The sequence below is a fragment of the Lasioglossum baleicum genome, chromosome 11, assembly GCF_051020765.1.
Source record: "Lasioglossum baleicum chromosome 11, iyLasBale1, whole genome shotgun sequence".
Classification (NCBI taxonomy): Eukaryota; Metazoa; Arthropoda; class Insecta; order Hymenoptera; family Halictidae; genus Lasioglossum; species Lasioglossum baleicum.
Window position 1 is genome coordinate 14,666,928 of NC_134939.1, and position 27,990 is coordinate 14,694,917.

The window sequence follows — 27,990 nt, forward strand, 5'->3', positions numbered from 1 at the left end:
TCATCTTGGGCAAATTATTGCATGTGCACAAGCATATTCAAAGAATTTTTGTCCACGCTCTTATTTCTAACGTTATGAATTTTAATAATTCATACCACGTCGCATGACCGCTTTCTACCAATCGAAAGTCAAAGCTCATCCACGATGGTCTCATGTATTAGTCGAGTGGAAGTCGAAGCAAACGTGGTAAGTATACAACAATAAGGTGTACAGGGTGTATCAAAATTATATTAAAGATGGACCGCAAAATTGACGCTAACATTAAATCCCAAGGTGAAAATTGTTTTTATTTCATCGTATAGTACTGATCGCGACGAACGAAAGTCTCGAAGGAACCACGTGTCTCGTGTCAACCGTTCACTTAGAAATCGACTTTAAATTTTCGTAAACTATTCTATTTAATATGTCTACAGGATGTCCCAAGATGGTATGAACGTCGAAGGGATGATTTACAAGGATTCTACACGAGAAAATATAGAACAAATTTGTTTCATTTGTCTCCTTTCCGAGAAATTCAAGTTTGAAAATCCGGCGAACAGTCGGACTGACGCGTCTGTTCATGACCGACTCATTCTACTTCTTAACCCCTAGCCGTGTTACACTCGTCATGAAGATTTTAAACAAAGCCTGACAATTATGAATGTTATGCCTTTCTTTTGAAATGAAATAAAATTTGATTCATTTGTAATCGACATATAAGCATCAAAATAAATGTAGCGATACGAAAAATATAAATTTTCTTTTCTCTTCCACGACAACTTTGAGGCGTACCGTTATTCAAAATATTGCTTACATTATTAAATAAATCGGTATTTCATCAATTACTAAACATTTAGGTATTGTACGAGGTATTATACCAATTTCATATCCATCAAATTTCAAAAATCACAAGGAACGGAAATATTCTAGATCGGAAGAAATGTTTAATTTTCGAGATAGAGAATAGCCCCGAGTGCAAAGGGTTAATACATATTGTCGGTATAAAAATGTTGTGTGAATAACTTTTCGCTGTGTATGTTACCGTCGTTTGGTCTTAGTTTTCGGGATATTCGCGAAAACTGCTTGAATTGTAAAAATGTGGGCCTGTAACTTCTAGGAGGCCCATAGACCTGGGCACAGGAATAAATACGTATCGATGCTGCGGCTATCGATGCGTGTCGATAAAATGGAAAGATATCGCCATCACTAGGGTGAAGTAGGCTCACCTGGAGGACAAGACTCACGATTACATTCATAACTCGTGTTTGACGTTTGTTTAGATTGTTGGACCGGCGGCCGACAAGGACGGCGATCACGTTGCTGGTTCGGGCGCGTATCGTTTTCACTGACAGGTCGATTGCTACCGTAAAAAGGACGACGGGAAGACAAGCGAGCATTCGCGGCTACATGTCAGCACCTCCACGCGCGAAGAGGACGCTTTCATTACTGGCTGTAATCAGCCGGCAGGAGACACACTACGTACTATACGTTACACGCTACACACGCGAGGCAAGGCGAGGCGAACGGGCATTGGTAAACCAGCATTGGTAAAAGTACGGGCCGGGAAGTCCTTCGCGGAGCGTTCGACGCTCGCTTGACCGAGAATCAAGAGAAAGCAAGACGGAACACGAGGAAAGAAAGGGGAAGAGAGCGCAACGTCGCGTCGGCCGGAGAGTAGGTCACTGTTGCGGGTACCGTTACGTTTAGGCCCATTGATGTGTGTCACGGGGCCCCCTTCAGTGACGTAGCAAGGGCTACACGGCTGGTTGCCGCAACGGATTTCTTCCTTCTCCTTGGTCAATTAGGAGAAAGGTGGTTTTGCCTCGTAAGACTACGCGTTTGACTCTGGCCTCGGCCATCTCCGGAAATAGCAATGTTACTCGAGATCAATGTCGCTGGTCCTCGCGAATAACGCTGATAAGCGAGGCTTCTCGTTTAACATTAAACCTACCAGGTACTTCATGCTTCTTTTAAATTAATTTCTGAAAAGTTTCTAGACTTGTACAATTTTAAACAACGTAAAAAGATAAAAAATGCTTACGTTATTATAGGGTATCAAGGAAAAATGTACTCAGTAAATTTTCAACCCTGTATCTCGATCGGGAGGGTAGTTATGGGGTAAAATAGAAAAATCAGTTTTTAGCATATTTTTCCTAGTTAATGATGTTTAGAAATTCTGAGAAAAATCTGACACATGTCAAGGACCCAAATACATACTCTGCAATTGGTTTCAGATTTTTAAATTGAAAATCCTGCTTGTAAAAAATCAAAAACCTCAAAAACCTCGAAAAAATGCAGATTTCGCATGGAAGTTCTACAGTGACAACATTTATATTTTTACAGTACTGATATATAGTTATAGTTATTGTTCATGAATTTTTTCAGATTTTATGGTCTGGTGCGCCGTAGTTAAAAAAAATAAAAACCGATTTTTTCTACGTCTTTTCCGCGAAGAACTAAGTTAACCTTACAATTTTTACGTTTTATTTATTCTGTAAATCTATTAGGCACTGATAAAAACCTTGCACATTTTACAAAACCAATAACTTTTTTAGAATTGGTTCGCAAGACTCGAGTTTCTTCAGATGTTAGAAGGATTATTTTTCTAGCTAATTTATAAATGCAATTAATCAAAAATTATCATTGGTGGAAATTTTTAGCCATTTCATCTGCGCCTGTAATGAAAATTTAAAACATGCCTTATCTAGATCTAAGTAAAATGTACATTGTATTTGTAAATAGTAATTTAATAGTACACTACAGTTCATAAGTAATTAATCGAACTATGTTTGTCTACAAGGAATTACACTAGATAATTATGACATCGTGATATAACTTGGAGAAATCCTCGTTCATTTAAAAATAAAAGAACATTAATGGAACATGGTCGTAAATGCTGTTTACAATTGTAATGAAACCTTCTGTGTGTTCTACTGACCTCGAAACCACTGTCACTGCAGCCTCTTTCACTGCAATATCGCACTCCTGTACGAAGACAACGTATTTAAGTAAACACACATTCTTCCGTTACCGTACCTCTACGCATCATCAGAAGACAATAAAGAGTTTCTTTATTTTAGTACCTGTTACACGCTGCGACAAACCGATAAGACATAAGAAACATGTATCCAGTAAGCAGAATGCTCGATTTTGGACGGATATCTACGCAAGCATAGGTAGCGCATTCTGACGGCAGAAAGACCGGGACTCTGCCCGGCCCGGACCCGGCAGAAGCTGCTCGGGCACAATGCTGGCCGCTCGGTCCTGGATTCTGCTATTCTGCACGGCAGATGGGCTTGATTTCTGCTCGAGGCAGGCCTGGCTGACTGGGTATATACATCGTGTTGGGTCAAAAGATATCAGAAATTATTGTTTCTAAAGTTACACAACAAAAGTTTGCACAACAATGTACGATTCACTTAGGAATTAAAGAACAAGTATTAAACTACAGTTGCTAGAACAAAAACGAGGTGCAGCTAACAGCTGTTTTCAATCTAATCACACTACAGTAAAATAGAGTATTATAATCTCACGTTATTCATATTACTTTAATTTCTTTGGTGCCTTTGAATCCATGTGAAAAAATCTGTAATAAAATATTAATATATAACACAATTACCACTTATATTGAAATAATAATATAATATAAAATATAAATAACGTGCAAACGATGACCCTAATAACATTGAGCGAAGGCAGACGTGAACGGAGGCCCGAGATTAACGAAAAACTGACAAAATCCAAAAATCAATCATTATGCTAAAAATCTCAGAATTTGTTATACATATGCTTTATTCTAGTTCTGTCGCATTCATAAATTGTTTTATAAATTGCTGTTATCTTACACCTGCAAAATTGGAGAAAACCGACTGAGTGGATGTAGAAATTCATTCTACATACATAATTATCTTTTTAATTGCTGTTTTCATTACTATCGTCGTAAGAAGTGTTGCTATTGTATAATTGCAAGTTTGATATGCATTCGACATGGATTTGGCATGTAATTGCGCCTGTAAACTTTCCATACCGTAAACACCGAGCCATCTGATTCCCTATTAGGCTCGGAATGTGTCGACAAATTTTGGTGTCAAATTCATAGCAAATTCTGCTTCAGGCATGGACTTGGCACCAAAATAACCGCCTTTTACTCGCAAAGTACGATTACAAACTTTGATCAGTTTGCTAACTATGGGAACAGATCGATTTTCTTGTTCAAATAGATTTGAGAAAGGAAGTTTGCCAGTTTTTACGGGAGTTTTCGGAGAATAGAGCTGAAGATTTTAATTGTTTTGACAAATTAAGATTTTGCGGATCTCGGTTTCGTTCCACTTCGAATTGGGTAGGTTCTATCAAATGGATATTTTTGTATCCGATTTCGAATTCTGCAGATCTGCCAGTCTGGATAATGACGACGAAATGATCGAATTTTGATCACGACTGTTCCAATTTGCCCGTTGTGACGACTGTACGAATTTTGTGGTTAATATCTATTAGTAATTGTTGATTGTCGGAGCATGCCGTGAAGGTAAAGTAAAGATAAAATTAGTATTCTGTACCTGAGTACAAGGCTAGCCCAGGTTTGCTTTATCTGAAATTGAGTTTGAGAGAGAATGCCATCTTATTATTATTTCACACACACATCAGAATAATAATAACCCAGTCAACCAGGCATGCCCCGAGAAGAAAACGAGCCGTCAGAACGCCGCAGCTTCTGCCGGGCAGATGGAAGGAAGCTCGGTCCTGGATTCTGCCACGAATTCAGAGACACAGATAAAAAACTTAAAAATCGCAACCTTCACTTTTTTCTTCGCAATTACAACCAACTACAAGCAATTTTTTGAGAAAAATTTTTTATTGAGAAATACTATGAAAGTGCATGGGCAGTCTAGCTCTCAGGTACAGAATTTATATTTTCCCTAAGTTGTGTACAATTTACAAAAAAATGTTTATCAACTAAATTACATGGCAACATCTTACGTGCTACATTCATACGCATCTTCCGGTATATCTTTCGTCACTCCTTTCTCGGGATGATCTTCAGTGACTTTACTTATCCTCCAAAGTCCTCCTGCGTACCATAGGAAGACACACGAAAGGCTTAAGAACGAAGTGAAATGAAGAGCTCCTATGTAACTATCCATCGCATCGTGCACTACACCTTTAATGTGAACAAAACAGTAATGCGAAAATAAGTGAAAATTCCAGTTTAGTAAATCTTTAAATTACAGTTTAGTAAATCTAATTTCGATCAACGTGAATTTAATAAGAGAGTGAGGAAATGTATGTCGATTTTTTTACCTATGATTGGTCCTATAGCGATGGACAGTATACCATTGGAAACCATTTGCATGCCCGAGGCAGCCGGCAGTCTTTTAAGCGGAACGTAATCAGGAATGATTAATGTCTGAAAAACAGCTTTCGTCCCTTTTGCAACGCCAATTATCAATGCAACGCCAACGACAACAGCGTAACTGCCCCCCCAGATCGATAATACTGAAACCGATAATGGTTATTTAATTAAATTTATTTGTATTTAATCCTCCAATCTGGGAAGCGCCGAAATTTTTTAATAAAAAACTAATTTGTAGTTTTCAGTTATTTTTTGTAATAAAGTTTTTATTATTTAAAACTTTTTTATTTATTTGTCTATATTATCATATCTATTAAAAAGAGAAAGGGTAGGGAGGCGCGGAAAGAAATTTCTTTTCGGGGAAGCGTAACAGCTCAAAGATTGGAAACCGCTGCTTCACATACTAACAAAAATGTACATACTTTCAAGATAATAATAAAAATAATGTTTTTCTTTGCTGAAAATATATACCTTTTACTTGAAAAAAATGTAACAAAATATTTCGTTACACTCTGTGCACTGTGTACGCGTTCAAGAACACTTACAGAACTTGCAGAAAAATTAATTTTTAAAAGTTTAAGACCACGATGCATTCGAGTAAAACTTTTGTACTTACTAGTTCTTCCAATAGTCGAACCTATCAACGATAATATGTACAGGTTTCTTGGCGTCCAACCAGCTTTTTGAGCTAATAGTGGGACGCACAATCGTCCAGTGATGTCTGACGCAGCTTGTATCGACATGATCGTTGCGATCGAAGGCCTTTGAAGTCCTGACAGTTCCGCGAGAATGAAGGGTATCAGAGCGTTGAAGTTTGTCTCAGCGACCAAAGATATTCCCATTCCTATTATAGGAAAGATGTAAATAATAACACAATTAACTGGATGCTACGATGAAATGAATAAGTGACATAAAACACAGAATTGCCTTGACAATAAATTTGTAAATAAATTAGTAATATTTAAAATTATTTTTCAATTCTTCAACTTCCACCTTTCAATATCTGCCGATAATAAAGATTACGATTGTATTATACGAATATTCCTCCGATAGTAAATACAAAGCTAAAAGTGCTAAATATTTATTTTATATTCGAAAGTGCGTACATCCTCTCCGTAACTGTGAAAACTTCGGGTCTCCAGAGTCACAGTTTTATAGAACTGGTACTACATAGTATATCTTTTAACTTTTGCTTTTTCAATGTATTATTTTTGATGTTTGCCATTCAGATTAACTAGCTAGTTAATCAATTCCATTGGCTACGTGCAGTTTTTTCAGTTTCTGGATTGCTTTCATTGCATCTCTCGTTCCTACTTGTATTATTGACAGCACTTTTGCCGCTGTGCATCCTGCTTTTATCTTAATGTATTCCGTGGTTGTTTTCTACGTTTCTTCCTTATTCTTAAAGGCCCGTTCTAGATTATCTTGGTTCCCGTAGCGGACTGTGACGTCAATTACCATTAGCTTTTTCTGGCGTTTAATCACGAGGTGCGGCTTTAAGTGCTGGCCTAGAACGTAAATCGTTGGCTTAGCAAATACAGTACATGTTTGCCCTGCTCCTTCTGCGACCAAATCTATTCGGTAGCTTCAAAATCGCACTTGTAAGGGGAATTCCCCTAACGCCGGACGTCACCTAATGCCAGACTTCACCGAACTGTTGCATCGTGTAATTTGCAGAGGAGTAAAAACGAATAATTGTAAAACAAAATTGTAAATACATTAGATGAACCGAAGAATGTTGTTACATTATTTTCGACTTGTTAAGATTATTGAAAGATGAATCACATTGTGATCTGACTTCTATTTCTTACAATCGATCTAGAAAACTTTTATTTTGTAATAAAAATTATATATTACCTAATATGACGGCGACGTAACGAGTATCCTTCAGCATGTCGAGATCCAAATTCTCTGCAATTGCTGACAGAAACGTTTTTTTTTCTTCTTTCTTCAGGTCCGGTGACGATGGCTGCTCAGGTGATTTTATTTTAATATTGTCGGTTTTATACAGGAGTTGACGTTTACTTTCGGCATCTTTTTCATCAGTCTTGTTTTCGAAGTTTAATTTTTCAAATCCTTTCGTGACACGGTTGTCGTTGCATTCTACGGAAGATTCCATGGTGTCATTGTCCTTTGTGATACATGAAATCCATTTAAAATCAAATCTGACGGTGAACGTAAATCCGCGCCTTCCCCTACAATCGGGAGTTCCAACTTATTCCCCTCCGAGAACCGCAAGGTCCCCACCATTCGAACCTCTTCCCACTACTACGTACAGCCGTAGAGTTAGTGAGTGGGGCGGCAGTGGTAGCAGAGTGGTGGCACGGAAGGGAACAGGAACGAAGTTCGACGGTTATAATGTATGCGTGTTCTACTATATGGTACATATTATAATGATGAAGACTAAGAGTGGGAGGAACACCTAAGCGGGGAAGGTGCCGTATTTGACTCGCGAGCTACAAGTTGGAACTCCCTGGCCTACAATATTAAGAAGACACAAAACTGTACTAATAAAAGCAATTTTATAAGAATACTGATGAGTAGACTGCGGATTTTATGCATTTATGACAAAAATGGGTACGTACAATTTAAAACAGTGGAGATATTAAAAAGATTTAAGGCCACCAGTGTATTAGTTTCACCTTAATAAGATAATTAAAAGAAGAACGAAATTTTTATTTGGTTCCTGTGTCTTGCAATGGATGCTAACATTTTTTATCTTGCATAAAGTCTACTGATGAGTTTGTATGAACTTGCAGAAAATAATACAATATTTAAAGAAGTAAATTAAAAATTAATATTTTAGAAATATACAGAAATACAAAGCGTAACACTTTTCGAAAAAAAACATAGTCCTACATGCAGGTCCTTTTGAATTATTCATCTTTCTCCTCTGACATTTTTCTGTAACTACATTAATAAAACGTCATACTAACTATACATATACATTATAATTGATTGTAGACATTTATCTTACGAGTTCTTCTAAATAAAATGTTGTAGTTTAACATTATATAAATGAATATTTAAACATTTTATATCAACGATTAAAGTGAACGACACGCAACACATGCCATTGACTGGAAATATAGTATTTAAAAAACTAAGAGTCTTGAAGAAATTCTAATTACACGATTGTATGAGAGAACGGATATTCATACTACGGAAAATGTTAACAGAAGTTGGAAATCGTGTTATGATTTCGATAGATCGATAGAATTCTAAATGATATCCACTTATGAATCTATTTTACGTTGTGTTTAGTGTCTTCTTAATGGCCATAGCATTTTAATATCTTTACGACTTACATCCATCTCCCTAAATGGTTTCAACAACGACGCTCCAATGAATGCATGTGACGCAATACCAGAGAGAATTAAAAGAGTTCCAGTGGTAGCATAATTCTCTAATAATTCTGTTATTAAAAGAGGCATTAAAATGGGACCAAGGCCAGTGAGAGTAACCGAACATCCCATTGCCATATTGCGTTTCTTCCGAAAATATGTATTCATTGCTAAAGTTGTTGCTGGAAACATGATTCCGTAACCGATACCTGAAAAGTATGATGTATATTACAAATACAAATACATGCATAATCCACTGAAAAAATATCTGAACAATTTAAATAAACTTCGAATGATTTTATACATTTCTCTTTGAGTGAACAGTTATTAATATTACATGTAAAATACGTTGTCTTAATATAGTTTTCGTAATAAAAGTATATAAATACTGACCCACGATGATACAATAAGTAGCGATAATAGAAGGAACGGAAACTGCGAACGCAGTCATGCAGATGCCAACTGCAATCGTCAAGCTGCCGACGAAAGCAACTTTTCGAAATGAAAACCTTTTCATCATTGGTCCGCTTATCAAACCTAGACTGCACGTAATTGTCCCATTTAAATGAAGAATTAAGGATGTTTGTGTGGCGGTGATACCGAGCGCAAGGAAACGTTCCGTGAAAATCAGACCGAAGCATTGCTGTATAGGTAATATCGCCATCTGTAACAATTTTTTGACTAAAAATATACTTAAGGACACGCGGTTTCCTTTATGTTATGAAACGTGTAGTATACGTACAACTAGATTTCATTTTATATGTACTCGCGTAAATTAAAAATATATTTCAATTATTTAAAATCAAAGACTAGAAAGACTTTAAAAGATAGCATCGTCCAAAATCGACCGCAGCGTAGGACCAAAATGAAATTCGAGCCGGCCACATAATTAACACGTCTCAACACGTATCGTGTGGGAATATTCAATGACTATATTAGAATATTGGACAATAATATAATTAAGGGTTTATTAAATTACACGAATTACCAAACCACGTAGATATATTCTGACTAAATGTCTATTACAAGAGTTGGTATTGCGATTCAATTGATTTGAATTAAAGCGTAGAATAAAAATACTATTACCAGTATTTTGTCCAACGAGACGAAACAGTAAACGTAAACATTGCTATAGCCGCACGAGTGCGGCAGAATAGATGTTGCCCCTCTCAGATAGGAAGGCAAAAGTTCAATTACCAGATTAGGATATCGGAGGATAATTAAGGATTTATTAAATTGCACAAATTACCAAATAACAAATATATTCTGTCAAGATGAGTCTTACAATTGATGGAGTCGCGACTGAAGAATTGACAATACCCATTATTACCTAAACTAAGATGCTCGGTTTTGACGGACTGGCAATGCGGGGCTCTCGGAGCAACTTTATCACTGCCTAATAGATTTTACACCGAACTCGAAATTGACTCCTACGAATGTGACACGACGTGACTCTGCTCGTGGCTACACGATTTTCAATCGAAGAGAGTACAAATTCAAGAGTCTACATATATATATCGCTGACATAAACGGGTGGTGTCTGTCAGTAATCTTGGGTCACACCACCCGCCAACAAAAATCGCGGTTCGCGTGATGCTTTCTCATCAGAAAGGAAACGTCCTAGATACTATTTACTTCAAGAAAAAAGCGGAAGAGAGAAGAAAGAAAAATTACAAAAAAAAATGACGGGTGCAGTGTACTTATTTCTAAAAAGTCGCTCGAAGTGGGACCACGTATCCCAATTGCAGCCATCCTGCGCCCTTGATATCCTGGTGACGCAGCCCCTCCTGTTTCCCATTACGTGTTTTGCGAGAGCTACGATTTTCGCAATGGGGCGAATGCTGCGTGGTTCCACGCCCTCCAGGCGCAAGCGGATTGCCTGCCAAGGGAGAGTGCGGAAACGCGACGGCAGGAACCACACCTGGCTAACCTCCCGCTCCACCGTCAGGCCACTATCCCACATGAAAACGGTGATGATCCCCTCGTTTACTGCGGTCACCTCTCCCCTGGACCAGCAGGATCTCTCCCTCCGCACGGCTACTAGGAGACCCGGTCCGACTGCAGTCAACAGAGGCACGCACAGGCGGTGGCGCTCCTCCATGTGTCTGCCGAAAGCCCTCAAAAACGATCTCACCTCCTCCGGGTGGTGCTCAGCAGTGATCCACGCCGTTGTTTGGTTTTCAACCTCGCCAACGATGCAGCGGAAAGGTGCATGTACTTTTGTGGTCTTCATCGCACCCTCGTCTTCTTTTTCCACGGTTCCCCTGGAGTCCAGTCACGTATATTAATATCCGTAACCACGAAGAACTCAAGATGGTGCGGCTGCGTCCCGCTGGTCGTTGTTTCTCTGCGTTGTTTCTCTCTTGATTTTACGACTCTTCCTTTCTTCGCAGGCTGATAGGTTTGCTATTTTCCATCGACAAGTGCCCCTTATGCTCCGTCTGGACTGCAACACTGCATCTGCCCTTTGAAGATTCTGTTGCGTTGTCCTGCATGGATGCTGTGACTGTGACTTTGATCATGTAGGGCTTCCATCTGCTGCGATATTACGGAATAATCCTCGAGAAAGACGGAGACTATTCCTCCGTTCACTGCGGTCACTTCTCCCCGGAACCAGCAGGATCCATCCTTCCGTATGGCTGCCAGGAGATCCGGCTTGACGACAGTCAACAAAGGCACGCATAGGCGGTGGCGCTCCTCCTGCCGAAAGCCTTCAAAAATGATCTCACCTCCTCCACCTCGAAGCCAAGTGGACTGGTCTCGCACTGCCGTTATCTCGTGCTCATTCTTGTAGATTTTGTTTAATTTTTGGTAATAATCATCTACGTCCTCCCGAGTTAGGCTTCCAAACAGAATATTGCTAATTCTTCCGATGAATACAAATAGTGCGTTGCGACGAACTATTACCGGACTAGAAGAATCTGATCTCGCTGGAAGTGACGCTTACGTGACTATACGATTCTGAACCGATGAGAATAAAAATGAAAATGTTTATATTCTCCGTACGTAACAATAGTAATGCTGTGATGTATGCATGTACTAAAGTGTGTTTTAAATCAAATTACAAGACAAATTCTTGTATGCGCTTTGGTAACAATTAGTATGAAATTGTGAATAATTATACGAAATATAAACGAGTATATTCTATAGTACAGAAAATGGTGTAAGAAAAAACAAACCAAAAAAGATATACCAAATCGCATCATAGAAACGCAAACTTGTGCGTCCAGAGGCCAGAGGCACAGCAGAGAGCTACGACGAATGGAGTGTGGATAACAAAATGCTGCGACCAGACGCGCAAAGGAGATCCCACCTTTTAGACGTGAAAAAATAGCTTTTGTTTTTGGTTTCTCCAATAATAAGTTCACTATCTCACTATGTTATTACTATCCATTACTCTGTCTCTACTACAAGCACAGTGTGTTCTATCTACTTTTGCATACGCTACGACTTTTACAAGATATGTGTAATATATCTATTGTAACACGTAATATCTATGAAGAAATTAGAATAGCATACAATATTTATTGTATTGATCGTTTCGCATACTATACGCGGTATTTAAATTGTTTTAAACAATTTCAAGATGTTGCTAACAATGTTTCATCAAAATGCTTTTATTCGGAAGCTCTCGGCGACTCATTGGTAAAAATTTCATGAAAATATAATAAAAACTATAATAATAAACTGTTTGTTGTGTTTGTGTGACATGTTGATGTAATAAAAATATATATTCATTAACCGTACTAAAAACCATTACAAGCTACCTTTGTTACTAGCCATGCTACTTTTGTGCATGAATTTAATATACTCACATAAGTATATTCGTTAAAAATATAAAGGAATAGGTAAATGTTAACGTAGAAAATAAAAATAAATGTAAAATTAATACATCGTAATGTTATGATGTCGGATGCTGAAAGTACATATCTGAAGAAATGCGAAATTGCTGAATAATGTTTACAGATGCTCACAGATATTTTGGAATTGTGTAAAAATGAAACTTCGAGAGACTCACATTAATGATGGACACAGCGGCAACGATCATCCATGCCCATCCTTTGTCAGGCCTGTCACGTGACATTCTGCCAACTGCTATCGCCCTTCAGTTTCGGAGATAGGTATGTTCCGAAGATCACGAGAAAACTGCGTTTCTCTTTTCTTTCTTCGACCCGTCTCGAGACTGGCGGTAAACTGTAATCATAGCATGTCAGCTATAAACCAGGCGGGATTGAACAAATGATAAGATACGTAGCTGTCTGGATAAGTATTGGACGCGCATGCCTACTCAGACAAACCAAGAATTGTTTACAGTTCTACAATTACTCGGAGGAGAGAAGTTCGGAACACGTTGCTATACTGTGCAGTGCTTCAGCTGTTCGGGTGCATGGCAGGGAAGCACAGTGTGATAGCATAGTGATAAACAAAAGAAAGATTACATAGCAGTGTTTAAAGTTTAGACATATATGGACTGTGAAAGCTTCCATAGGGAGTCCTGCAGCCTGAATGGATAGTTTAACGTGTACCATCAGTGGTACACGTGGTACGGAACGTGTTAAATAAATTGTTGCGACGGCAACACCGAAGGTTAAACGAAGCTCACCATTTCTACAGAGGATTAAGCGATATACCTGGAAGGGATGTTTTAACAGACGAAGAACACATGCGGATCGGCTGCGACCTGACCCATTGTATTAGTTTACAACCACCGCACTCCGACAATTTCGAACCCAACAGATGGACAACACGTGCAACAGACCCACCGAAGCGACGAGCGGACATACGCCTATAAATCACACCATTGACAAACAAAGACAATACCTACGAAAAGGAATTTCCTGACTGTTTCGACGCGACGAGGCGAAAACTGTTTTTCTATTTCTTTTTCGGCAATTGTTTGTCACTTTCAACATTTAATTATTTTGGAACTTTTCCTGTACTTATTGTAAGGATTGTAAATGATCTAGCCTGGGTTCTCTTCGCTTTTAGCATCAGTAAAGTAAAATTTTGGATAGAATAGGGTAACTTAATATCACCCTACAATATTTTTAAAAATTGACAATTTATACTATTTGTATTCACACATGCGCGGAACGTTTCGGCATCGGTACCGTTCCAGTTCCGACACAGACGGTAGTATTTATAGTACTAGGGTAACTGTACCGATTACTGCGGTATCATACTTCGATCGTATTTTGTGTTAATATCATTTCTAATTTATCATGCAATAATGATATGTGCGAGCATTTTATGGAAGAATGATGCGTTCTGAATAGAAACAAAAATTGGTGGCCCTCAAAATCTAATACACGACATAAGAAAATATTTAAAAATTTCATCGATAACATTTTGTAGGTATTACTGCGGACGAAAAATAGCCATGTACGGTGGTACGTATAAAATAGGGGTGACCAACCTGTGGCGCATGCGTTAAACGTGGAGCATTGCATCCTTGCGCCTGAAAAGTAGGCGCCACAAATGAAATCTATCTTCATATTTTCTACACCTGAGTGCTCAATTCAATTCATACATCCTTCTTGATCTTAGGAGCGGTGAAGATTGAGGGTAGATGCGAGATGAACATCGCGCAAAATCAAAATGCGATTGTTTATAGTGAAGCGGTGACAAGAGCTGTGAGCAAAGCGGCGGCGTATAATAGCCGGGCGCATAGGGGCGCAGGTCGAGGATAGCGACGAGGTGAACATCGCGCCAAAATCAAACCAATATAGTTGCGACTGGTTGTAGTTAGTGATGGCGTGCAAAATCACCAACCGTGATTTGTCACAGTGATCGCAGAATCACGATCACTTCATTCACGTCTTGACCGTAATTTTTTAATCTAGAGTGAATTTACTCGCTGTCTTCCTAATTCTTCATCTCGATTGAATTTCTTAAATCTCTTCTATATCATTTACAATTTCGCAGTTATTTACAACAGCAGATATTTAAAAACAATCTGTGTACTTTAAAATGTACGTTGCAATATTATTCATGTTTCTCAAATATACGTATAATAATTTCCATTGTGGCTTATGATACGAATGACTAAAATCTGCTTTTTTTAGATACGTTGTACGAATGGTACTTGCAGTAGAAGTTAATTTATTACTGCACGATCTTGTAAACCCATGCAAATCTAGGTATCTATTAGCTTCCAGTTTCCAGCTCAATAGTGATTGACGTGCCATTAACCTTCAAATGTAAATCAAAGTAAATATGCCCGCTATTCGTACAATCTAAGTGCTTGGGTTCATTGTCAGTATGTGCTTACCTCTGTCAGCAGTTTCTAAAGGGGCAGTTTCAGCCATATATATACATATAACCCAAGTGAAATACCACATCAATAAAAACCTCAAACCTCTTATGTAACTAAAAGCATTTAATTCGTTACATTACAGTTTTCTTTCGATATAAAACGATGGCTAGGGACGGCTTTCGACGTATTGCGGATGAGGGTGCCTATTCGGCTTGATACATATTGTTCTTGATTGGTCCGAAAATCTATGGGCACCATAAAGTTGTCCGGCAAACGGACAACGCTGGCTCGCGGAACAAATGTGACTGCTCTTCTACATTTACCAATTCCTTTAATTTTTATGACAGGGACAATTCTATCGGCTCTGCGAATTCTTTACCTCTGTACCTGAATCGTCCATATCATAAAAATGAACTCAAAAATTACTCAATATGTATTCATACTAGAATATCATTTGAATGAATAGCTTATTCGTGCACGAGTGTTCTACTCCAGTTAATGTGTTACAATGTACATCATTATCTAAAAAAGATGTTTATCTAATCATTGTGTGTTGAGCTGGTAATTGCTCGCTTTAGATTGTGGAAACTTGCAAATGACGTATGAAGTCGGATTAATTCAAACTCTACACTTGTTTAGTAATAATAGAAATATATAATCAAATTCAACGCTAAAAAATGTGAAATTAATTACAATAGGTTATAGTCCAGAGGAATAGTGAGGATAAAAACAGAAGAAAATTCGATCAACCCCATCAAGGTCAAATATACTCGGCTCCTCTTAAAATTCCCGCGCATTAGCCAGTTAATAGTAACACATATCGCAAGAGGGCAATGCATTGAATTATACGACCCTGGGCAACGCTAGTAGGTTTCTGTAACAATGACTATCACTATCGATTGTTAGTAATCACTGCGTATTCCTCAATCTACACCGTCACACTATTCTTGATTTTGCTACAATGAATTGTAGGTTTCGTGCCTTTACTTATTTAGATAGCAATAAGAACGCAAACATTCTCCGCTGAATACAATAAGTAAATATGTACTTACCTATCGTCGATCGTACTTCTGGCAATCTTATCTTTCTTTCTCCCGATATGTTTGTTAACCTTATTTTGAATACTTTTTCACCGACTCGCACGTACTTAACTTCGTCTAACATTTTTCACGAACAACCGAAAAGAAAAATAAAACTGAATTGTTTACATCGCACAAGTTTAATAGGTTATATTTTACCTATTTTTGTGCAACTAACGAATATAAACGACGGAATGATAAAATAAGAGAGTGTGAAATAAATAAAGTATCAGTAGCTTAATTCAAAATTTCAACGTGCAACAAGTATTTCAAAAATCAAATACAAGAAATGTAACTTATGTGAGCAATTTATTCAATTTGATAATAAGCTGACAATATCAGTTTTATGCTAGGTACAGAGTGATTCGCTCTGCCACCCGTGCCCTCCCTCTGCTAAACTGTCTCTCCGCGCCGGTCGACATTGTGTTGTGACTTCAGACTTCAGAGATTGATACCGTCTCTGTCATTGGCGGTATATTCAATACTTAGTTTCATGGTTAGAAAAACTGTTAAAATTTCGTAGCAGACATAAATTAAATTACGCGTCATTCTGAATATGTACTGCACATTATTCTTAATGAATTGAGAAAGTTACGCGCGCGCATATTCCACGAAGATCCATGTAGCATGTCACAGATCGACAGGAATATGCGGTACCGAATCTAGTTTGAACGACCGACGCAATTCCACTGCCTAACACACACACACAAGTGGAAAATACGTCGTGCACGATGCACTAACCATTGTCAGTCGCCGCACATATGATTAAAAAACAATATTCCATGTGCCCGATGCTCTCACCCTCCCGAGTAGCACCTGGACACGCGAGAGGATTCGAGCAACGAACAGGGAATCTTAATATCCTGAAAATCCTGACTAAAAGAATTTGTTAGATTTTATACGGGCTAATGTTTTTGCATTTTTGAAAAATGGCTCTACTTTGAATTTAAAATATAATGTTCATTTACAAATTAAATATTTAATTAGATAAAACGGTAATGGAATTTTATCGTTGAATAAAAAGAGACTGAAAAGATTCTAAAAAAAAATAAAGATCTTCATTTATTAATTTATTTATTCTGATACTTAATGAATATATTTGGAAACCCTCGGACGACCCTTTCGACACAGCAAACTTTCGTAATAATGGAAAAGTACTCTACCAAATGTAAAGTAATCGTCAAAGGATAATTAATTAAGTAATTTTGCTTTGTCTAAAGAATCGATCCGTCGCGAATCGTCTTTTTGTACGTGGTATCTAATCTAATGTTTCCGTGTAATTCAAAATATAATTTTAAAATACAAACGATTATCTCAATGATAAAAAGTGACTCTAATAATTGTGTTCCAAACTATGAAATTGTTGATTTAAAAAAACAAAAACATTACGTGCAAAAAGACTCTACCTAGCTATATAGGAAACAAATCACTACCCGCGGGAACGCCTGGCGTTCTAGCGGGAAAAAATCCATCGATCGAAGGACCACATTCATTGCCCAGATCGATACTTCACGTTGCTTTCGATAATCGAAAGCGTGACAATTTCATGGCGTACTTTGTTCAAGCAGGAGAGGACGTGAGCGTGAGTAGAAATTATATTTCCAATTATACTATGTTATTGAACATCTTTATACATATCATTAATGAAAAATTAATAAATAATCAATGTGAATTATTAATTTTCTATTAATTCGGATTACTCTCGTGTTACGACTACGATTTGTATCTGAATTCGTGTGGTTCCATAGAAATCTAGTTAGCTTAATTTCCGTTTTGATTTCCTATTCACATTGAATTGTCTACTTATTATTAATTCTAATTTAATTTCTTACTGTTTGTCAATTGCAATTAATGAATTTGTTCTTTCTGTTACAGATTCCGCGGGAAAAAATCCATCGACCGAAGGACCAGATTCATTGCCCAGATCGATACTTCACGTTGCTTTCGATAATCGAAAGCGTGATAGTTCATGGCGTACTTTGTTGAAGCAGGAGAGGACGTGAGGGTGAGTACAAATTATATTTCAAATTATACTATGTTATTGAACATGTTTATACATATCATTAATGAAAAATTGATAAATAATCAATTTGAATTATTGATTTTCTATTAATTCGCATTTACTCTTGTGTCGCGACGATCATATTTTTATTTGAATTCGTGTCGTGCGATAGATATCGATTTTATTTAATTTCCGTTAAAATTAATTTTGATTTGACGACTAACACTTGTCGAATATTGACAACTCGACACCTGTCGAGTCGATAGGGGTGTGAGGGTACCCGAAAATACTGCTCGGGTTCGGCATTCATTAATAATAAAAGTATACTACAATAATATTTATAGTACTTTATTTTTGTATAGATTTTATAACAATGTGTATAAATATATCTTCATTGCAAAATATATAGAAACTTTAATATAAAAAAATTGTATATAACAGTGCTATTTTTTTAGTAGATCTATAAATGCAGTTAATCTAGTAGAGTACTTCATTAAAAATAAATTTTAGTTCATTATAAGAAGCAATCAGTTGTCATGTAAAAAGTATGTTAAGATACTTTATCTTTTATAGTGACTGTTACGAGTCTGGTACTCGCAATCGCTTTTTAACATATTTCATTTGATTTATGTGGAAACTATTGAGAGAAGAGCTCTTTTGTAATCTCCAGATGTATCACGCTGAAATCATACAAATTTATATATCTATTAGCAAATAAATATGTGTTAGTTTTTATTTCATATAATCTAATAGTTTAACATTATTACTGTCTCGATTCTATTAATTGTACTGAAAGAGTACATGTATAAATACTATTCTATGAATTGATTGGCTGTTTGTTGGCCTTACCAGCCGTATATTCTACTTATTATAATAATAATAATTGCAATAGTATTCTTTTCATAACAGAAATATATAAAAATCAATAAAAATACGTACAGCAATCCAACTTTCCAATGATTCTCCATATCGTTTCTCAAAAGCTTCTTTAATATCACCCAAATCAATCTCACTTCGAGAGACAATAATGCGAATAAGTGTTCGATCTTTTCTACTTATACCATGCATACTGCTGTATAATCTTTCAGCAAAGAAGCCCACTTTTGATTTCACACATTTCACTGGAACACAAACGATTACAGATTTAGAACGGTATTCTCGAAATAGTGTCCAAACGAAACATCATGATAACTAGACTGCGAATGCTTATGCATTCATGAAAATTTTCAAAAAATGCTATAATATAAAATTCAATAGAATTTAGTACTATTTTTATTTGCTTTGGAGCTACAAAGGCTGTTCCCGTGAAAAACAGGATTCTATTCCATTCCACTTTCTTAAGTGTAGTCTAGTAATAACATTTAGTAGCATAATAGCAAGCTAATGCAGAGATTTTTCTACAATACTAATCTTAGAAAAAAATACTTACCTATCGCAAGGAGACCTTTCTCGAGATTTCCAGAGAATTCTTTTTTGATAGCAATTTCTATGTCATGTCCAGATATTTTATTATATTCAAGAAAAGTTTGTCTTAACTGTTGATAACTACGAGATACTAAAATAGCAATGAATTGAGATTCATCTGTTCCCCATCGTTTTTCACCTGCAATGTAAATAAACGATAATTAAATTATATCTTCAATGTATTTAGATGTACATGAGTTATACATGGAATTCATAATTTGCTAATTTACTTCATTATATCGTTTAAACAACCAACATTATAAAGATATAACTTTGACAAATTACAATCAAAATAAAATCAATGTTCTATTATATTGTAAACATACCAGCTTCATAAAGTGCTTGTGCATCAGCTATAGCTTGAGCTTGATCTACATTCTGATTTTCATCTCTATTTGCTTGAACAAGCGAGACAAGCAATCTTTTAAAGTGTCCTGAAGTGTCTCCTTTTAAATCATGTTCAAGAGTTTTGCCATATACTGTAAAAGCAAAATAATATAATGAATCAAATCCACACATGTAGCATTATCACGTTCCATGCCGAGCCGTTTCTGCTCGATTTTTCATTCAGGCCATTTACTCTGTTCTGTACTGCGTTTTTTAATAATATAATGCCTCATTCTTTTGGTGGGAATATATTCTATAGTGTTTAAACTTGTTATGAAATATATCTTTTAGAACTTTTTACTGAATTTTAACATGTACCATCAGTGGTACACGTGACATGGAACGTGTTAAAAATGATGCAAACAGACTCATCTCTGAATTGGTTACACATACAATTTTCACAAAATGCTGCAATTATACGGATAGCACAATTACTTAAAGTGCATAAAATTTCTATAATTGCTTCTTCATCGGTGCCAAATCCACTAATCGCATCGTGCAGTTCCTTGGCGTAATAATGAGGTAATGGTGTCATAAGAGCAACTAGAACGTCTTCTAATTTTCCTGTAAATTCGCTCTTTACATCTTTAACCAGATCTTTTCCATATAATGTTTTGTACGCTTCAGCGATTTCCAAACGCTGGACAATCCCTCTTCTCGTTAGTATATTGATAAAAGTTTTATCGTCACTGACATTTCCTTTTATTGCTTTATACAATAATGCTGCATCTACATTTGCATCAAATGGATCAGCAGAATATACTGTACACTATTAAATCAGAAAACATATATAACGAGTAAATTATTAGAGAATAAAGAAGAACGAAAAATATGAGTAACCAATTAACTTGTACAAAGATTCATAGTTTATTTATTATAGCACATAAACAATTCAAAAAGTTTGAATCTTAATCCTAACGTATTATTAATAGATTAATTCTTTCTTGGATTATGTTATTTGAATAGATGATGAGGTCTACATTTAATAACTAATAAATGGTACATTATGAGATCTAATTTGTAAACAATTTAATTCTAAGGATTTTTCTTTCTTTTGAAAAGATCCTAGTATTTTCTAATGTACATAAAAGATCGAGTTTCTTTTTCTAAATAAAAAATAAGATTGATCAAAATATTTTATAAAATCTATGTCATAAACTGCACGATATGCAATTAAATGACACAAGTCACTCAAATTGGTATGTTTTCGAATGACGCAGTGACATATGTAAATACATACAATTGATCGATACTTAAAAATAGATCGAACTAATTAGAGTCACGCAATAAAGGAATTTTATGGAAATTTTAAACGTTAATGATAATGTACTCACTTTGGAAGAATACTGCTGTTGCTGTGCCATGATTATTTATCCAATCGGTAACCTGAAATTGTAAAAATATCAGGGATGTGCGGGATACTGAATTCTTATGATACATATTCCCGACCCGACGCTCGGATCGGGTCGAATTCCGACAATTCCGACCACCGTCGGAAGGAATCGGGAAAGCTCGGATGTTCCAGGCTGGAACGTCGTCATCCCTATTTGCGAATACGAGACTGAGTAACATTGCAACCATGAAGTAATTCATGGTAATTCATGACATCAACATTTGCAACCAATGACAGCACCTAAGGCTACCTCATACAAACATAGAGCACGCCTACGTAAATGTATCCATACACTTACTCTATACTTTGTATAATTCGAAGAATACTATTCTTGTCTGTAATTCATCAAACGACAATAGGACGTAATTAGTTCAGTACATATTTCTTTAAACTGAAATCTATACACATGCCTATTTTCGTACTTCTTTTTATGTTTCATCATAAATACTAGGATGACGTAATCACGTTTTGATTTAGTTTTACGTGGTCACCTTTCATGATATACAGGATGTTCGCGGTAATTTGTATCAGCGTTTTTTCCGTAAACGGTACACAGAAAAACCGAAGAGGAGGACGTTGTATTTATATTTTATTAGCAATATGTTCAATGACGATAGCGTATCTCAATATATTTTATTTTTAATTTTCTAGAAACAAAATGGAATGCTATATATATACACATTTTTTTTACATTTACATTTATATATATGTATATCTTTTTTACATCTAATGAAGAGTTCAACCAGGTAGTATACTATGGCCTTCAGGGTCACACAAGGATAGTTGTTTTAATTCATTATGACTTTATGTAAAATTAAATATTTATTTTTGCATTTGTAATAGTAACACAATTATTTTTAAGTTTTTACCAAACTCTCTTACCTTTTTATATGTTCACTTATCAAGTGTTGCTTTCTTGTAACACAAAATAAAGCATACTAACAATGAAACATAATAACTTGTTAGAAAGATCGTCATCCGTAACGTTAGCGATGAGAATTTAATACTATCTCTATTTAAATGAAATCAGGGCTCGTTCTAGGGGCGGGCAACCCGAACATTTATCCGGGGCGCCATTTTGGCTGTAAGTGTGAGAAAAATATTGATGTGTTAAATACCCAATTAATAGAAAATTTGCTTTTATTAAAATTTAAATAAAATGATCTGATTTTTATTGAAAATAATTTTAAAATAGATTCTGTTAGATATAGAAAATAGTTTCAGTTGACAATCAGTAACTTTACAAATCACAGATACTTTATGATTATTTCGAAATCAGATATATTAGTTTTTAAATATAAACTCAAATTATCTTGTTTTATAATAAATAAAGTCAAAGGTTTTAACGCTATTTAAAGTAATAATAATTTGCATTTGAATTAATCATCGAAACTCTTCTTCTTTCTATTCCTTAAACTTCTTCGTACATTTCCTAAAATGAGAAATATAGTAAAACTAAGAAATTATCATTAAAAAGACATGAATGTAAACGTACAATTACCTTCATCAATATTGTTTGTCTTAGCTGAATTTCTATTTTGAGGAGATATTTTATGTAGCGGATGAAACATAACTGGCATTCTTTCAAAGAATTTCAGCATAGGAGTCGGTACTATCTTATCGAGTGGAATCCAAGGAGGATTGGGTACTGTAAAGTACTTTTCGGTATAAATTGTTTGCAAATCAAAAACGTTCTTCCTGTGAATAGAAAATAATTACATAAACATGAGTTAGATAGTAATGTTTAGTTAAAAACATATTACATATATTTACCCAGGACTGTCGACTTCTTTATAAACAGCCGCAAATGCTCCATGTCTTATAGTGTGTCTTATGACATAACGTCCTGGAGATAAACTAGAAAGTGTCTCAATAACATTATGTAAAATTACCAAAGTATCCTCAGCTTTTACGTTATAGAGCCGCTTGATTTCATTGTTTATAGACATTGCTGTACGTTGTTCTAATTGCAATACTTCTGATGTATTCGCGGATATCCGAACTAAAACAAATCATTCATTTCATTGAAATCTATAAATCAAAACACTAATGAATTGTCATTGATATATTCATTAATCAAAATATGCTGTGTTCATAGACAATGGGGTATTGTACGCGAAATTGGATGCCTTTCGGTCTGAAATAATTTTTATTATTACTACTAGCTCTTCAGTATTTAGAGTTTAGAGCAACAAGAAGATGCTAGCAGGAACTTTAGTGATGGTGAAAAGCTAGCGTAATAAAGCACTTATAAATGCAAAAAAATAGATATTCAAACAGACATACTTTTGGCTATAATTATATTAGAAAAGGAAATACGTGCCTCTCATTTTCATCCATTGGTTAGTTCAGTCGTTATAATTTAATGAATAAGGTTGACACTTTATTTTATTGTAAAATCAACCATTTTTATAGCAACTTATAGTGAATATATTGGGTACAGATATAATTTGAATTGTTTACCTCTTGCAAGGAATGTGTGGGGTCTAAATATAAGAGATATCCATTGTTTCAATGCCTCTTCTAATGTTACAGATTCGGCACCAATATCACTCTGATACTCCAATTTTGCTGCTAATAGTAATAATTTCTGTTCATCATCTGGTAGATTCTATAATCATAATAAACTATATATAAGCATGTTATAATGTATACTTATTAATAATGTACGTACCAGACTGCGGATGTTTATGCAATTTTTAATTTTTATTGACAAATTTTAAGAAAATGTCATGAAATAAAATCCTAGTTTTAATGGGAACAGCATTTGTAGATCCAATACAAATAAAAATCTTACTAAATTCTGTCGAATGTTATATTCTAGCATTTTTTGAAAATTTTCATAAGCCATAAATGCATACAGATCCACTATCCACAAACAATTATCTATGAACAATTGTACTAAACATACAAACCTGAAATCCATCGGTTTTCGTTCTAACCAGCATTTTGTACTCGTGAATAACGTTTTTCATTAATTCATTTTTCTCTGAAGATTGTGGTCCAATCGTAAATAGTTTATATGATGCATTAGCCCCAGAATTAGTTTCTTTACCTGATTCATAAAATTCAGCACTTGTTTTATACATTCGAAATATTTTACAAATGCTTAATAGTGGAATTGTCATAATCAATACAAATATGTCTGGCAAGAGTGGTCCTACCTTCAGTGCTTGTAGCAACTTTAGAAATAACAGAGCCTGTACTGTCATTTGAAGGTAGTTCACTTTTGATACCTACATTTAAAGGAATATTTATGTCAATTTTTGAATCTTCTTCTTGATTTAATTGTGAGTGATCACTAGTATTAGATACGACATTATCGCATTCTTCTTCCAACTTTAAAACGTCTTTCGAAGTAACATCATCGAATATATTATTGTCCTCATGATTTTCATTACTACAGAATATTTAAAATTATTATTAGAGCATTTTATATGAAATAGAAAGTACATATATTTATATAGTAAGCATATTGTATTGTTAATTTATATATAGTTTACTATCTTACCTATGTGAAGTAGGATCTTGTGCATCAATACTGGAATACTTAAGAATGTATTTATATATCCAATTATTTTTTCTGGGTATAGTGTTTGCTGATGGTGGTCCGGGTTTATCTATATAGATAACATTTTTATCATTGTGCCGTTTTATAACTACTGGCAAAATCCAGGGATTCGAGTAATTCGGCCCAATATTATTTACTAAACAATTAAGACCGCTCGATGAAATTACTATATCTGCATTATTACTTTCAGCCAATTTTTGACAATTTGCATCTTCACTTACTGGTAATTTGTAAGACATTGATGATTTTTTGCAAACATTATGTTTATGAGGAAACCGTGTTTTTAGATCTCGAAATTTTACGTTCAGATAGCAAGGGCCGGTGAGACTTGGCAACGTAATTTTTGGCAATTCACCCTACATAATAAGAAATTTGTGTTAGTTTTAATATGTAAGCAAACTAGCCTAAACAAAATAGAACAGGCAAGTAGGTATATAAGTACTTACTGTACATGTATTTCAATGTTTAGAAATGCAATACTAACCCTTTGCAAACAAACAGAATCAAACTTTACTTCAATATTTTTATCTCTCACAAATGGAATATTTGTAACTTCACCATAATACCTAGGAAGATTATGAATATATCGTAATTTCGATCTCCAACAGTCGTTTACATAATCTTCATTCTTTATAAACAGTAAAGGTAATCTTTCTTCCCATTTACTTTTTGCAAATTCTAAAAATTCATTCTGTTCTTCTGTAATGTCTTTCTGTAAATCCTACGAAATGAAACAATAAAACATACGTTAATAGCATAATTATTAAAATATTTAGAAAATACATGTATATTATCAAGGGCAATGAACCTTTAATTGATCAGATGGTTAACACTGTGCATTAATATCTTTTAGACAGTGACATTTTCTTTTTGACATTCGAACAAAACGTTCAAACCAATCTATATAGTATGTTTTGGAAAATAATACTGCTACCAAAATTTGATTTAGGAGACACATCATCTGATCAGTTGAAGATTTAATAATTTTTGATGTATATATAGTATAAATCACTTCTCTTATGTCCCATATTATGGTGTACACTTCTAAAAAACTATGAACCATTAAATAAAATCACTGTTTCATTAGATTATATCAATTAATATAAATTAAAATCTAACTGGATAAACAGGTGGCTGTGCTTGAAATTATTTAAAAGAAGAAGAAGTGGAATGCAAGAAAATTAAAACATCACTTGGTGTGAAGTTAATGTGGCAAATATTGCTTTGCAAAATAAAAGCACTAAACAGAAGCAATTAACTATTTAGAACTGAAAATGAAACAATTACTGCAACAGTTATATACCATAATTTCGAACAACAGAGGAAGTGAATATATACAATATATCAAACCCGGTCAATGTTGGTTCACGGAACAGATATGGCTACTTCTCCTTTTCGCCTGCTCAGCGAGTCAGTCTCCACCACATCCACTCCGACTCTTCCTTCGGCATGAGCCCCATTATTCAAAATATTGTTTAGATTGTTAAATATTTTGGTATCTAATCAATTACTACACGTTTAAGTATTGTATGAGGTGTTATATCAATTTCATAGGTCCATAAAATGAAAAAAAATGTTTAATTTTCGAGTTAAAATAGTTCCGAGTGCAAAGGGTTAATTTTTACGATAGGCACGATTCAGATACAGGTAAAGAATTCGCAGAGCCGAGACAATTGTTAAAAGAATGAATTGAAAGCGAGTAACCTGCCGATGCTGAAGGAAGAGTCGGAGTGTACATGGTGGAGCAGCTACATCTGTTTTGTGAGCCAGCACTGCACAGGCCTGCAATATATGATAATATGACACAGAGACAGTATAGAATATCATATACCATATACTTCTTTAGTTCTTCCCTTTCAATTTGAGTTAATTTTGGTTTACTGGACTCTGAAAATCTTAACAACACTCTTAAACATAATGCTTGTTGTTGTATATTTAATCTAGACATCCTAGGAAACTTGAACATCGGTTTCATAATTCCGGGCACGTAACTTGTACTTTTCTTCTTCTGTTTGACTTGGACATTGTTTTGCTGTTCCTTCTTCTTCTTAACGCTTCCAGCACTATCATTTTTATCTGTTTTATCTAATTCCATTTGTATGCCTCCCATTAAGTTAATCTTTACTTCTTTATAATCCTCATCGATATCTTTAAATGGATCAGTGAAATTTCCAGTTACCATTCTACACATAGCGCTCTCTCTTTCTAATCTTCCTTCCTCAATGAAAGTGTTGTCTATTATATCGTCCAGTGGCTGGTGCCTAATAAATAAAACACAATTACTAATCGGGTAATTTATAAGTAAAATTAAATTATATCGAATACGTTCACACATAATTCTATTTTAGATAAGAAATATGATTATCGAAAGGAGATAAATTAACGTACAATATCCCGAGTTCATTCAATTATCAAATTTAGAACTTTGTATTAACTGGATAGGTTAAATTTATTTTGTCTCACCAATTGATATTTAAGAACCTATCCATGATTGTAAGGTTCAGAAAATATTTAAGAGACTGCTATATTTTCAATTATTGTATAACATCTCATGTCGCTATTTTGTTATGTAGTAACCAATATTTGTAATATAAGTAGTATTTAAACTTCGTTTAGATACAAACAAGGCATATTTAGCTGGGATACATATTGCACGGTTTTGTCGCGCATGCGCGACGCATTGTAGCATCAGTAAAGTAAACGTTTGACTGAAATGGGGTACCTTGGTCACCCCGCATAATTTCACTTTGTTTTTATTCGATTTTGAACTGTGTATGTTATATTATTATATGATAATTGTTAATATAACATTTATAATATAACATTATTTTTGGGATAGGGAACGGAAAGGAGTTAAAATAACTTTAAACCGAGTATATGATAAAAAAATGATATATTTCATTTGGCAGAAGAAATACTAGCTAAAGAATACTAGCATTTGCTGCTGGGATAAAGGACCTTATCGATACTCACAAAACAAAAATTAATATGAAAAAAATATAAAAAATTAGAAAACTGTTTACATTCGGTAGTTTGATAATAAAATAATTTAATTCTATACTGACACATAAAATGTGCGCCTTTTAACAATAGAAACAAGCAACCAGTCGTTTAGTAGAAGTACTAATTGATGATTTAATCAAACAAAAAGTTAAATCATTTATA

The 27,990-nt window shown here is 35.0% G+C and overlaps 5 protein-coding genes across 10 annotated transcripts in view; 1 reads left to right on the forward strand and 4 right to left on the reverse strand.

Annotated features, from left to right (window-relative positions):
* Positions 1-3,654, reverse strand: part of Spz4 (Spaetzle domain-containing protein 4) — a 20,368-nt gene extending 16,714 nt beyond the window's left edge. Inside the window, exon 1 of one of the 2 annotated variants that reach the window (XM_076433542.1) lies at positions 3,513-3,654. In XM_076433542.1, the coding sequence (XP_076289657.1) occupies positions 3,513-3,521 (9 nt within the window). In that variant the 5' untranslated portion in view covers positions 3,522-3,654. Of the gene's footprint in view, positions 1-1,205; positions 1,377-3,512 lie in introns of those variants that run through there. The other variant, XM_076433541.1, reaches the window with a different exon arrangement.
* On the reverse strand, positions 3,423-16,404 carry LOC143213569 (monocarboxylate transporter 9). Of its 3 annotated transcripts, none has more exons than XM_076433545.1 (10): positions 16,168-16,404; positions 15,982-16,086; positions 12,692-12,867; positions 9,067-9,337; positions 8,638-8,882; positions 7,187-7,460; positions 5,946-6,173; positions 5,278-5,472; positions 4,957-5,137; positions 3,423-3,565 (listed from the first exon to the last, which is right to left on the reverse strand). In XM_076433545.1, exons 3-10 carry the CDS (start codon positions 12,755-12,757, stop codon positions 3,523-3,525), a joined length of 1,503 nt encoding a protein of 500 aa, XP_076289660.1. In that variant the 5' UTR covers positions 12,758-12,867; positions 15,982-16,086; positions 16,168-16,404; the 3' UTR covers positions 3,423-3,522. The 3 variants fall into 3 exon arrangements, with proteins under 3 accessions (XP_076289660.1, XP_076289661.1, XP_076289659.1); XM_076433546.1 differs by lacking the exon at positions 16,168-16,404 and adding an exon at positions 13,305-13,459 and having other exon boundaries at positions 15,982-16,098; XM_076433544.1 differs by lacking the exon at positions 16,168-16,404 and having other exon boundaries at positions 15,982-16,123.
* An 89-nt stretch (positions 16,405-16,493) lies between these two features.
* Positions 16,494-27,990, forward strand: part of LOC143213564 (P protein) — a 140,797-nt gene continuing 129,300 nt past the window's right edge. Inside the window, exons 1-2 of the mRNA XM_076433534.1 lie at positions 16,494-17,590; positions 17,884-18,013. The gene's annotated coding sequence lies outside the window, so the exon portion shown is untranslated. The remainder of the gene's footprint in view (positions 17,591-17,883; positions 18,014-27,990) is intronic.
* Positions 18,338-21,363, reverse strand: LOC143213572 (annexin B9). The gene is made up of 6 exons (XM_076433549.1): positions 21,196-21,363; positions 20,255-20,630; positions 19,801-19,953; positions 19,440-19,613; positions 18,950-19,131; positions 18,338-18,690 (listed from the first exon to the last, which is right to left on the reverse strand). Exons 1-6 carry the CDS (start codon positions 21,223-21,225, stop codon positions 18,637-18,639), a joined length of 969 nt encoding a protein of 322 aa, XP_076289664.1. The 5' UTR covers positions 21,226-21,363; the 3' UTR covers positions 18,338-18,636.
* Positions 21,532-27,499, reverse strand: LOC143213566 (uncharacterized). Of its 3 annotated transcripts, XM_076433538.1 has the most exons (10): positions 27,289-27,499; positions 26,657-27,086; positions 25,310-25,546; positions 24,766-25,181; positions 24,419-24,654; positions 24,170-24,309; positions 23,718-23,865; positions 23,028-23,256; positions 22,756-22,952; positions 21,532-22,686 (listed from the first exon to the last, which is right to left on the reverse strand). In XM_076433538.1, exons 1-10 carry the CDS (start codon positions 27,312-27,314, stop codon positions 22,634-22,636), a joined length of 2,112 nt encoding a protein of 703 aa, XP_076289653.1. In that variant the 5' UTR covers positions 27,315-27,499; the 3' UTR covers positions 21,532-22,633. The 3 variants fall into 3 exon arrangements, with proteins under 3 accessions (XP_076289653.1, XP_076289652.1, XP_076289651.1); XM_076433537.1 differs by lacking the exon at positions 27,289-27,499 and having other exon boundaries at positions 21,532-22,336; positions 26,657-27,273; XM_076433536.1 differs by lacking the exon at positions 27,289-27,499 and having other exon boundaries at positions 26,657-27,273.

What these genes read in the sequence shown, in the direction of transcription:
- LOC143213566 (XM_076433536.1), bottom strand. Translation starts at nt 27,160, where the DNA reads ATGTGTGAACGTATTCGATATAATTTAATTTTACTTATAAATTACCCG. An exon ending in ATTCTGTTTGTTTGCAAAGG is followed by an intron (nt 25,182 to 25,309) that starts GTTAGTATTGCA and finishes CTTATTATGTAG; the next exon opens with GGTGAATTGCCAAAAATTAC. An exon ending in AAAGAAGTCGACAGTCCTGG is followed by an intron (nt 22,953 to 23,027) that starts GTAAATATATGT and finishes TTCTATTCACAG; the next exon opens with GAAGAACGTTTTTGATTTGC.
- LOC143213572 (XM_076433549.1), bottom strand. Translation starts at nt 21,225, where the DNA reads ATGGCACAGCAACAGCAGTATTCTTCCAAA. An exon ending in TGCAGCATTTTGTGAAAATT is followed by an intron (nt 19,954 to 20,254) that starts GTATGTGTAACC and finishes TTGCTTTTACAG; the next exon opens with TATATGGCAAAACTCTTGAA. An exon ending in CATTGGAAAGTTGGATTGCT is followed by an intron (nt 18,691 to 18,949) that starts GTACGTATTTTT and finishes GTATGATTTCAG; the next exon opens with CGTGATACATCTGGAGATTA.
- LOC143213569 (XM_076433545.1), bottom strand. Translation starts at nt 12,757, where the DNA reads ATGTCACGTGACAGGCCTGACAAAGGATGGGCATGGATGATCGTTGCC. An exon ending in TTACGTCGCCGTCATATTAG is followed by an intron (nt 6,174 to 7,186) that starts GTAATATATAAT and finishes TTCCTATAATAG; the next exon opens with GAATGGGAATATCTTTGGTC. An exon ending in CGCTATAGGACCAATCATAG is followed by an intron (nt 5,138 to 5,277) that starts GTAAAAAAATCG and finishes TTCACATTAAAG; the next exon opens with GTGTAGTGCACGATGCGATG.